Source organism: Talpa occidentalis, unplaced genomic scaffold, assembly GCF_014898055.3.
Source record: "Talpa occidentalis isolate TD23 unplaced genomic scaffold, MPIMG_talOcc4v2.1 talOcc4.10, whole genome shotgun sequence".
Taxonomy (NCBI): domain Eukaryota; kingdom Metazoa; phylum Chordata; class Mammalia; order Eulipotyphla; family Talpidae; genus Talpa; species Talpa occidentalis.
The window spans coordinates 80,542,512-80,555,151 of record NW_023600993.1 but is presented as its reverse complement, the minus strand read 5'-3'; the positions used below and the strand labels follow the sequence as shown (position 1 = coordinate 80,555,151).

General features: G+C 39.8%; 1 protein-coding gene across 1 annotated transcript in view; it reads right to left on the bottom strand.

Annotated features, from left to right (window-relative positions):
- The window catches only part of TMX4 (thioredoxin related transmembrane protein 4), a 30,099-nt gene extending 27,678 nt beyond the window's left edge, over window positions 1-2,421 (bottom strand). The window contains exon 1 of the mRNA XM_037494875.2: window positions 2,097-2,421. Coding sequence (XP_037350772.1) covers window positions 2,097-2,272 — 176 coding nt within the window. The 5' untranslated portion in view covers window positions 2,273-2,421. The remainder of the gene's footprint in view (window positions 1-2,096) is intronic.
- Between the last annotated feature and the right edge of the window lie 10,219 nt (window positions 2,422-12,640).

Sequence of the window (12,640 nt, the reverse complement as noted above, 5' to 3'; positions counted from 1 at the left end):
AAGATATTTTGCTTTTCTGTTAAATATTCAGGGAAAAAAATGTGATAACATTGGTAAGTTGAAAGAGTTTTTAGAAAATTTTAGTAGGCCTGTATTTATACTTTAGAAAGTGTTATATTTTGTCAAAGGGAGGAGAGAGTGTCACAAATAGACAAGAGCCACAATGTATCTTCAGGACCAGTAAGCACAGGCTCTGGTATACAGGCCAAAGTTTTTATAATGGCTTAAATTCTCTTTCCTTTCCAGTCTTGCTTCATATTGACTTCCTCCGAAGTGTACTCAATGAAGAGAGAATTACTAAATGATCAAGTGTCTTCACAGCTTACTTGCATGTTACAAATGTCATCTTGCATCACAGCCCAAACAAATTATGTACAATGAACACATGGCAGGTTTAAAGCAATTGATTATTATGGCTAGAGATATACATTTATAAAGAAGTAAAATTTGAATCATCAACATGACCAAACATGGGAGTGTTGATAGTTGCTCACTTATAAATTTAATATGGCTTACACCTGGCTGAGCTTTAGTGTTCTTAGTTCTTTAACTTAAAAAGTCATAGCTATTCTAAAAGGAACTACAAAGGAGTTGAGGTCATTAAATATGAGCCTTTTCTGCTTGACTTTCACTCTGTACATACAAACTTAGTTTTAATCAGAAATCTTATTTTAAAAACTTCATTATGTAAGCACCTACTGAAAAAAAAACTTTCTGGAGTAGCTGACAAAATGACAATCCTGAGTAAAGCTTCACTTACTTTAAAAGTTTCTGTCTTAAAAGGAAAATGGCTTCCTCACCTTCATCCAAGGTAGTGAAGTGCTTTAATAAGTACTTCATGTCTACAGATCTCTTTAATAAGTCCATTGATTTATTATGATACCAAAGGCATTTTACTTTGAAGTCTAAATTATCCACTTCTTTGTGGCCAAAAGGTAAGTGCACGTTTGAAGGGATAACGTGCATCATGTTCTTTGAACACTATAACCTGCTAAGTGGCATAACTTTTGGTCCTAATCTCTAAGGCTTACAGTCCATGGGCATCAGTTTGCAACTAAAATTCAAAGAATCAAAATTTAGTCTTGGCCAAACAAAGGAAAGAGTCAATCCTTTGTGTGTCCTCAGTTAAAATTAATTATCATTTAGCAGTGTACAAGTATGTATATTGCCTGAAACCACAGGCTAAGGAGATGTTGTTCAGAAATTTCATTTTCCATGCAGACCCACCATGATAGTATCTCCAATCTGTATCTCAAGACATTTAAATGTCCACTATCTAGTCAACACATCTTTTCAAATGCTCTCTTCCTCCCTAGAAGTTAATTTCCAGGCACAATGAACAAATTCCTTGTCAGTTCCTAATTCAAAACTACATTTTCCCATCTTCTTTTGGCAAAGACCCTAATAACCATCTATCTTCTATTGTTCAAAAGGGGCATTTATTAATGCCTTTCCTTTAGTATACCAGCACAATTCAGTTATGATATCTACCCAGAAAGTCCTACCTCTAAAAATTATAACCACTACCAGCATTTATTTGAAATCTTTTAACATCTCAAAGACAACCATCTTTCCGCTGTATTCTTCATGACATCTCGGGGTCTTCAAAATGAAGACTCAGGATATTTTTCATAAACTGCTATGCCCTGCATGGCGCTGCACGTATTCATTCACAAATACCTAGCATACCCGTGCAAGTATTTGTGCTGTATATACATGTCACTGAGCGCTGCTCCTCCTTTTCTAGGCACACACTTTTTAGAAAAGCACGCGATTTTCTTGCATATATTCTCGGTTTCCCCTCCTTCCCTAGGTAAGCGGCCTTCACGGTCCCCGAAACACCGCCCACTCTAGCAGGGGCCGGGGAGGCTGGGGCGAGGGGGTAAACGCTGGCACCGCAGTTACGACCCCGGCGGGCTGGGCGCGCATGCGCCATGCGGGCTGCCCGAGCCCGCGCGGCAGGTTGTCAGCAGGGCGGGTCCCCGGCCCCAGGTCGAGCCGAAAGGCACCCTGGGGTCCCGCGCCGCCCGCGCGGCTCGAAAAGGGCGGCTCCCGCCAGGACAGTGTGGCGAGGCGGGGCGGGCGGGCACACTCACAATTTCAGCATCCACTCGCCCTCCATCACCAGCGTCCAGTTAGAGGCGGTCATGGGGCGCACCCGGCTCCCCTCCTCCGGCACCGCGGCCTGCTCGGGGCCGGCCTCTGCCGCCGTCGCCGCGACCCAGGCGGCCAGAAGCGCCGTCAGCAGCGGGCGACGGCACCCGCCCGCCATGTTGGGGCGCGGAGCGGGGCTTCTCCGCCAGGGGCCTGAGGGGAAGGAGGCCGCGGGGCCGCGGTCTCGCTCGCCCGCGGGGAGAGGACTTTTCTGGCCGACTCGGAGATGCCGAGCCGCCCCGCCCCCGCCAGGCCGCGAGAAAGCCTGCCGGTCCAGCGGGCGGCCTCCGCCGCCTCTTATCTGTGCGGGCCCGACAAGGCCACGCCTCCTCCCGCCTCGACTTGCCGTTGCCCTGGGAGTCGGTTGCCTTGGCAACGGCCGCCCCGTCTTCCGGACCGCCCAGCTGAAAATAAACAGATGACCCAATGTTGCTTAAGTTAGAACATGCGCTGCGTGTGCCCAGGCTCCCCAGAAGCCCGGGTTTTTGGCACATGTGGGTTTTTCTAAAGAGAAACATGGCCAATGATTTAAAAATTCATCCTTTATTTAATGGTAGCAAAAAATAATACAACAATGTAAACTAGATCTGTTTAATGAAAAGTGAAAGGAGGTGGGAGAGGAAAATGTTAAATGTTCTCTGTGCGTATCTGCTGAAGTATCATTACCTACCTGGAGACAACAGTGAAACTAGACTTGGCGACTGTTATTTTTTTTTTTTAATGATTTTAATTTCATAAAAGTTTGTCAGTCGTTTACAAATCTGTGTAACTTTGATTGGACATTTTTTTACAACTCCATGTGTGCACATGCTTCACTTACTCTTCATCAAAACTCCTGTGGGTGCTGGCAGATATAATGAGTCATTAATAAAGATAGTGTCAGTTGCAATAAAATGAAGCACACACTTCTCTTTTGTCAGATGTGAAATAAGAGCAGCCTTGAATGATTTCTAAATCTCTTTACAGATACACTTTAGATGCATCTGTATCTTGAGAGCGCCCACCCTTAGTATGTTTCACTGAATTAGAACTAAAGGATAAGTGAGTCCTTTCAGAGTTTGAGTTATAAGGAATTACAAGGTCAAGAAAGCATAAAACCAAATATGTGTTCAATGTATCATTAATAACGCGTCATGTCTGTTCTCAGACATGAGAACAAAAGTAAAACAAAACTACCTACTATACAACTCTGAGTACTCTAGGGTATTTGAGATCAATTACCAATCAGTAGTTATAGGAGAGAAAAATTTTGCCTGCAGAGAAAATCTTACCTGAATTAAGTTTTAATTAGTGGTATCTAAGAGCTATATAGACCAAGCCCTTGTTGACAAAGTATAGACTCCTGTCTATAAACTATTGTAAATTTGGACAATGTCCCTGCAATAAACGCTACTAAGAGTCACTATTATTGTACACAGATCAATCTTATACACTCAAAGCAAAAAAATCTTACTGTGCTTATATAAAGAAATGACTCATACGTGGAAATTTTATCATTTTCAGTAAAGCTTTTGTATAACATATATATATATAATTGGTTAAAATTGGATCTGATATTAAGGATTACTATTAATTTTGTTAGCTGTCATAATGGTGTTATGACTATATTTTTAAATCTTTATTGGTTACAAAATATTCCAATATCTAGAATTTTACAAACTTCAGAAATAAATTTGGGAAGTGGAGGGAATGGAGAAAACAAAAGTGGCACAATTTCAATCAATGTTGACCTAAATTCACTTTTGCTGACTTAACTGTTTTTTGTGTATGTTGGAAAAACTGCAAAATGATAAATCAGAGAGAGCACATCTGAGGCATAAAAGAAAATCATTGCTGAAACCTTTCCTATGTCTAACACAAAATGTGTATTCAAGGGTTACATTTCTTGACCTTCAGACAAAGGCCAGAAGAAGGGATATAGCAAGAATATGTGGGAGCAAGAGTAGGGCCTCCCTGGTGGTGCAGCGGGTTGGGCGCAGTGCTGTGAAGCTGTCTGCAGCCTCTGCAGCGTGGGTTCAATTCCCAGCCAGCCAGGGAGATACCCACAGGGCACGGCAGACCTCTCCTGTCTTGCCTGCTGCTCCCCTCAGCAGTGCTTTCGTCCATCTGCCTGTTCTGCTCCATCTCTGGTGAATTCTCTCACCCTTCCTCACCTCTGGCCTGTACCCCAGTTCTTGTATAAATAAATAAATCTTTAAAAAAAAAAAAAAAAGAAAGAGTATAAGGGACCAGAAAAAGAATAACTATAAGAAAGAAAATATCAAAATCAACAAACAACTATGAACCAGAGACACTCTATGGGGGGGTGGGGGGCGGGGAAAGGAGGGATTGGGGTCAAAATAAGAGGGTTGTAATTGTATAGGGAATATAAAAATAAAATTTAAATTAAAAAAAAAAAGAAAGAGTAAGTGTGAGGTGGAGTGGTAAAGGCAGGGTAAGTGAGCACTTGCTGGAAGGCCATGAATGATACATTTGCCTGCACTTTCTACCTACGTTACTTAGCCTGCATCCCAGCTCTTGTATGCATCAATAAATAAATGTTTAAAAAAAAAAAAAAAAACTAGCCCTGGGCCTCCCCTGGTGGCGCAGCAGTTGAGCGCTGGGCTGCGAAGCTGCCTGCAGCCTCTGCAGCGGTTTGATCCCCAGCCCGTGAGGGTCCCACATGGCACGCTGACCTCTCCTGCCGTGCCCGCTGCTCTCCTCAGCAGTGTACTTCGTCAGTCTGCCTGTTCTGCTCCCCGCTCTGGCTCTAGTGAATTCTCTCGCCCTCCCACGCTTCTGACTGTACCCAGTGCTTGTATAAATAAATAAATAAATCTTAAAAAAAAAAAAAAACCAAGCCCCAAAATAATTAACACCAAAGTTTTGTTTAAAGGCAGGTAACAAGGCCTCCCTGGTGACCTAGGGGTTAAGTCTCAGCACTATCACCAATACGGCCCACGGCTGTGGCCTGAGTTCGATCCCCAGCCAGGAACATAGCCCACTTACGGTGCAAAAGACCTCTCCTGTTTCACCTGCAGCTCCCCCCTTAGCAGTGTATTTCAGTAAATCTCCCTGCTCTCCTCCCTACTCTAGCCCACATCCCAGCTCTTCTATACAAAAATAAGTAAAAAAAATCTTTAAAAAAGTAAAATAAATGCAGGTAACAATAGAACCTACTACATACATAAATGAAATATATAATGCTTATCTCATGGATATAAAATGTGTCATAGGATGAATAAAAGTCGTTTATTAATTTTTGGAGTAACAGCGTATTATAATGGTTCTAAGGTTCCTGTTTTTCCCACATTACAGTCTAACTCATTTATCATGGTACATACTCTTTCATAATCCAGCTTCAGTTTTGCCATTTTACATTCTACAATCCTTTATGCTCCAGTAACACAAAGCTACTCCCCATTTACCAAACATGTAGCAAACAATGGTGAAATCTTTTTAGAGTGTGATGTGAGATCACTCTGCTTCCTCTGGAATAGGGGAGTTAATGGTGAAATCCCCTATTCCTGCAACACATCCCCAGACCTGAACCACATTTCTATCATAGGGATATTGGCCATTCCCAAATACATTGTGTAATTGACATAACATTATTCTAATTGTAGCCACTGTGTCTGTAGAAAATATTAGCATGTTATCATTTGTTAGAGAAAAAATTGGCTCCTTTTTAAAAATTTCTCCTCTCTCTCCATTACCTTCTCCCCCAACACCTCTTCCCCAACTTCCCCTTTTAGATGACAGAATCATGTCTGAGTTGATAGCACAGTAGCAAGATCCCACCAAGAAACCAGTTTGCCTGATGAGCACCAAAGTACACCCAGCTGTAATAATGCTGCAGCTGCTCTCTACTTAAATCAATGTTCTCTAGTAAAACAACAGACAAAACAAATAAAAGGTACCTGTATGCCTCCTCGTCTTTTCATTCTGCTTAGAAAACTCCTCTGGTTAACTAGTGAATCATTATTCAGCCACTGTCATGTAACTCACACTTACCTCCTATAATCATTCTGAATTAGTTGCTGCCTCTTCTCAGATCAGCACAACTCTACCACACCCCCTCTTCTATTGCAACGTAATTATGGCTAGTTATAACCTACATTCTTTGTTCCTATGAGGAAATTTTCAAGGGTTTTGCATTATTTACCTTTTTGTCTCCCACATAGTACAATACCCATCCCATAGCAGCTCTTGGGATAGATATCTTCCCCCAAGATCCCCACCTTTTTGTGTTCTAGCCATTGTGAAGTCATCTCTCTTTTTGAGTGTGGGCTGGCTCTAGTGGCTCACTTCTAATGAATAGGATGTGGTAAAAAGTAGTGGGATATCACTTCTATGATATGCTTACCAAAAAAATGGGACTTCCACTTCTTTCTCTATTGCTTGCTCATTTTGAGATGTTCTGTGGACAGCTGTATATGATAAGGAACTCATAAGCCAAGCCTGCAGCCATCCTATCATGAGGAACTGAGGTCTCAATCCAATAGCTCTGGGAAAATTGAATTCCACAAACATCATGTGACTGACCTAGAAGCAGCTCTTTCCCCTACTCTTGAGATGGCTGAGACTTCTGTGTGAGGCAGAGCCAGAAGGGACAACTTAACTTTGTCTAACCCATAGAAAGGATGAAATAATAACTGTTAAGCCACTAAAATTTGAGTAATTTGTTATGCAGCAATAGTAGCTAGAGCAGGGCCTCTCTGGTGCCACAAGGGATTAAGTCTCAGCACTATGAAGCAATCTGCAGCCACTGCAGCACGAGTTCAATCCCCAGCCAGGGAGCTAACCCACACGGCGCAGCAGACCTCTCCTATCTCACCCGCTGCACCCCATGGCAGTGTATTTCAGTTAATCTGCCTGTTCTGCTCCCCACTTTCTGACAAATACTCTTACCCCCCTGCACCTCTGGCCTACACCTCACCCTTTGTATTCATAAATAAATCTTTAAAAAAAATAGTAGCTACAACAGTTGTCATTCCTCTTTATGGGTAAACTATGGAATAGCAGTTTAAGAAGATTGGTGTTTGGTACCAGGAGAAAGAGGTATTATCCTAAGAATAGTCTCCAATGGTGATATTTTGGGCTAGCTGTGATTTCACAAAATCCATGAATACAAGTAGGAAAAGAAATTCCTTGGATGCCGATGAGATGACCCAAATGCAGGAGAGAAAGGAAGAAAATGGTAGATGCTTATCTGATTCCATTCTCTTTCCCAGCCTGCAGAGCAGCACACTTTTAAAGAAGAAAGTCAGCTGTTTTTCAGGCATGCAGTTAGGGAGGGCCCCACTCAGACTGTTGTACTGTCTGGGCTTTCTGATAAGCAATAAGTCCTGGGAACAAGTGGGGAGTGTGACCCAACAAAAACAAAAACTACCCCAGGTAGAACCATCTATCTAATTAGCAAAAAGACAGCACAGAGTGGGCCTCCCCGGTGGCACAGCGGTTGAGCGCTGGGTGGCGAAGCTGCCAGCCTCTGCAGCACCGGTTTGATCCCTGGCTGCTCCCCGGCCACCGGAGGAGGGTCCCACATGGCGCACAGACCTCTCCTGCCGCCCGCTGCTCCCCTCAGCAGTGTACTTCGGTCCTTCTGCCTGCTCTGCTCCCCGCTCTGGCTCTGGTGAATTCTCTCACCCTCCCGCGCTTCTGACTGTACCCAGTGCATGTATAAAAACAAAAAACAAACAAATAAATAAGACATGCCTCTATTAAAAAAAAAAAAAAGACAGCACAGAGTACTAAGTCTCAGCGATGTTTTTTTTTCTACCCTTAGCTAACCCAAAGATCCTAACTTCTCAGCTATACAGTGGCTGGCTACCCACTCTCTGTTTAGAGTGCCTTGTTTTTCTACCTGACTCTAGTGGTAGTGTTGAATTCTTTCCTCTCTGAAACAAGGATGGAGCTCCTTGGAGTTCAACTCCTGGACTCCAGCCTGATTCAATATCACACCCCCTTTGAAGTTAGGCATATCAGCATGAAAGTTCTGTTTGATGGGCTGCAAGCAGAGGAGATGTTATGCATGTGCAGATTGAAGTGTTTAATCATGGTTCGAGCTGCTCCCATGTTCCCTTATACTGTGGGATGTTGAGAGAAAAGATCATGACCTATGGGTCTCCCTGGTGGTGCAAGGAGTTAAGAGGCAACCTATGAAGCTGACCACAGCCACTGCAGCACGAGTTCGATCCCCGGCCAGGGAGCAACCCACATGGTGCAGCAGACCTCTTGCCCACTGCTCCCCTCAGCAGGGTATTTCGGTCAATCTGCCTGTTCTGTTCCCCACTCTGTCTCCGGTGAATTCTCTCACCCCACACCCCCACCCAGTACCTCTGACCTATACCCCAGCTCTTATATGCATAAAAATAAAATAAATCTTAAAAAAAAAAAAAAAAATCATGACCTCAGTCTAAAAGACTGAAAAAGCAAGAATTGTTGAGCTGTGTTATGGAAAGCAGTCACCTTGAATGGTCCCCTGGATTCTCAGTGGATACTGGATAGACAAGAAATGCATTTTCACTATGATAATCCTATTCAGATTAGGTATTGTATAACTAACCACCCCAAAATCATGTCTCATGGTTCTGGGGAGTAACGGGCTCAGCTAGGCTAATTATGCCCAGTATCTTCATATGGCAGAAGATTACAGGATTTTTGTTAAATTTGTTCAAAAAAGACACAAAAGGACATGGTAAGGTATATGTAAACAGATTCATAAAGCTCTGTGCTCAAAATGCCTTTTACACAATGAAAGGAGTAAGAAAAATTTTACCAAGAAAGGTAAGAATTCATCTTCCAATGGTAGAAACTTTTAATGCATAATAATAAGTAAAGACCCGGTATAAATTGGTAACATGGGACATGATATTAAGAGGATAATCAACGAGAGATAAAGATTTCATGTTCAGATTGCAAACTCCACAATAACAGTGTATAATAATAATATACACTGATTTCATATTGAGGACAGTGAAAATGGTACGGGAACATTAAATAAACTATGCTTTGCTGTAAAATTAGTCCATAAAGTAATAATGGTACAGGAATTTAATTACACAAACAGATTTGCTAAATGCCTTACAGGAACAAAGGTGGAGGGAGAATTTAAATAGGACACTTCCTAGAACAGATGGTAGAAGGAACCATGAAGGATGGAAATACACTGAATTGTCCCAGGCTACTGCCTGAGACAAATCCAGAAGGAAATTTGACAAACCTCTGTGGAAAAGTCTCTCCAGGACCACATATAGTGAAGGAGAATCAACTAATTTTTTTCAAAACTAGTAAGCTTAGGTGAAGAGCAGCTACTCACAGAGAAATAAACACAAATCATTTCTCTTCCTATTATCTATTAAGAATTACTCTTAAAATTTAATATAGAGAAAGGCCTTATTCAAGAGCAACAAATATTATCAAAAAAAAAAGTAAAGAAACATCTAAGACATGGAAAAATCTAGAGGATTTTAATGGTATAGATGTCGGTTTCCCCAATCTATAAATCTAATGCAATATTATTCAAAATCCAAACAAGATCTTTTTAATATAGAGTTTTAAAAGTTAATGCTTAATACTAATCAACAGGATTTGAACAAGACCAACTATGTAGCTCTTGCCCTATCAAGTCTTAAAATCTGCTATAAAGTTACAATCTAACAGGAAGATATTTGTATGAGAAGCAAATAGGTAAATGGGTCAGAATAAAAACTCAGGACAAAAAAAACTATTTGTATGTGAATGTTTATATATGTGAAAGTTTATGTTAGGTGGGATAAGATAAATAATTCACAAATTTCAGAGGCTTGGCTCACAGAACTCATTTTTCTATCATGTAAAATCAACTTGGGTCCAAGAGACACTAAAGAAGACAAGTTTGGACACTGGACAGAGTCCATAGGATTACAGGTTGCTTCAATCTCATCGCTTAGATATTTCCACACAAAGCTTCCTCCATGATAACAGTGAGAGAAAAGTAAAAGACTACAAGGAGCTTTTTGTTCCTTTCATCCAGAAAGCATATACCACTTGAGCTTTAATCCTAAAATTCCCAGGGATAACTTAGGCACTAACCATCTAAGGGTGTTCATGAAAGAAACCAAATATTGACTTACATTAATAATGTTCACAGGTAGCATTTCAAGTCTAGGGAAAATTGGACAAATACACAGTAGAGTAAGGACAATTTCCTCTTCATCAAGAAAAAAAAATATGTATCTGTACCTCTGTACCCCAAAATAAATTTCAGATCCACTAATGAAAAATCACAAAATACAAATGCTCTTGGAAAAGTTTTAGGAGAATACTTTCACAATCATCTGGTGGGTAAAGTCTTCCTAAATAATACATGAAACACTAAAGCCTTAAAGGGATTTTGATAAATTTGCCATCTAATAAACATAAATACATGACACACCAAGGTTTAATATCTTTGAAATTCAAGAAGTTCTACAAGTAGTTAGGAAAAAGATACACAATCCAATAGGAAAAAAATCCAATAGGGAAGATTATAAATACCCAGAGAAGAAAATATACAAATGGCAGATGAATATGAAAATCTTCTTGTACAAATTGCAAGCAGATCAAGAAAGAACATTTTGTAGTTGCTAATACAATTTGATGATTCCCTGGGGTTAAACAATTGTTATTAGGACCAGCCAACCCAATATTATGAAATCCACAGTGGACTAGAAATTCAATTAACTCCCCTCTGTAACATGTCCCCCCCCCCTCTTTTTTTTTATACTCTCTTATTACATGATACTTGAATCCTGGCATGTATGTGTCAATTTTAAAATTAGGGTGACAAAAAAATGGACAGGAAAGAGATATGAATTTTATTCGATAACAATTTGTGTGCAAATCTGACAAATTGTATTTGAAATGGGGGGAAAATCTTCAAAAATGCAAATATAAATTTGACCTATAATTTAAAATCTGTTGTTTTCATTTCATGAAAACACATTTTATAGAATAGAATGTGCAGCCCTTGTGCTAGATTCTCTGATAGAAAAAGAGGCAAGAGTCTCTGTTGTTACTTAGTAAGACATTGATAATGCATGAAATCAGAAAAATTAAACAATAGATCATGTTACTAGTTGGATGGTCCAAAGAATTTCTGAATGGGAAAGTTGAGAATATGTCAGGAGGGACAAAATTAAAGTTTAGAACTATATTGACATGTAGGTAGAAAGATGAAGAAAAGGGACACAGGAAATTCCAGTTCGTGAAAATGGCATAATGAGGAAGGATAATATCCTCAAAGTCTAACTCTTAATCTTGAAAAAACAAACAAAGCCCCCCCCCAACAAAGCCCCCCAAGCTAAGTCTTTCTTATGAACAAATATCTTTTGACTTTTGAAGTTTGGCAAATCATATGCAGCACTTGTGCACTTAATACATTTAGTCAAGATTTATTTTTATAATAGGAAAGAAACTGGAAAGGAACAAAATTTTCCCCTCAATTTATTGTTATGCTTCAAGGTAATAAAACATGTTAACTAAACCATCAGTTTTGTGTCTACAAAAGAATTTATTTTACAGATCATATTTTAGTAAACAGTTCTTGATATATGAATCAAATATTTCCCAAGGTACTTAAATATGACTGAAAAAATTTTGTTTACATTTCAGTGAAGGCAGAAAACAACTGTTTGCCATTTAACAAACTTACACTCCTAACGTATAATCTTTTTTCCTTATTTCAATCTTCTCTTCCTTTGTCATCATATGTAATTCTAAAATCCAAAATTAAACATAAGCACTAAAAATGTTACATAATGCAGGCCAAGAACTCAGTATTTTGCATTTTTCCTAATATAAATACTGTGAGATAATTGCTAGGCAGTAATTTATATGCTCTTGATAGAAGCTGGAAAAACATTTAAGGTATATTCTGTAAGAGAAACATTACTAAAATGTAACCAAAACAAAAGTCTGTAGTTTACATTTATCAGTAGTACAAATAACCACTAAATCATAAACATACTGCTTTAAAATCATGAAAATAGCAGGATAGATTCTATGCAACACTAATTAGCCTAAGTATCAGTGACATCTAATAAATGCTTAACCCACATATCTCTGAGGCTGGGAAGTCCTTATTTTGTTTTTTTGATATCTGTGCATCACATCACTACTCCTACCGTGACTGATTTCAAACTACAAACTTGATATCCACTAGCTAGTAAATTTTCTGCAAACTTATCAATTGACTTATAGTATGAGGCAAAGTGATGCCAGCCCCCGCTGCAAGCACTGAAAATACTATGTTACCACTTAATAAAATGTTTAGCTTTTATTATTCTAAATACTAAAGATAAGGATTTTAAAACTCTAAAGTACTTTAAAAACAATCAATATAGGTTTGTGTGTTTTGCACATAGTACAATGTACAGTTTCAGACATTCATTGGCGGGAGGGGAGGTTTGAAAGTAGACCCTGAAGATAAGGAAGGAATACTGTACTGCAGTCGATTTAATCCTAAGCATTTAGGCATTTATTA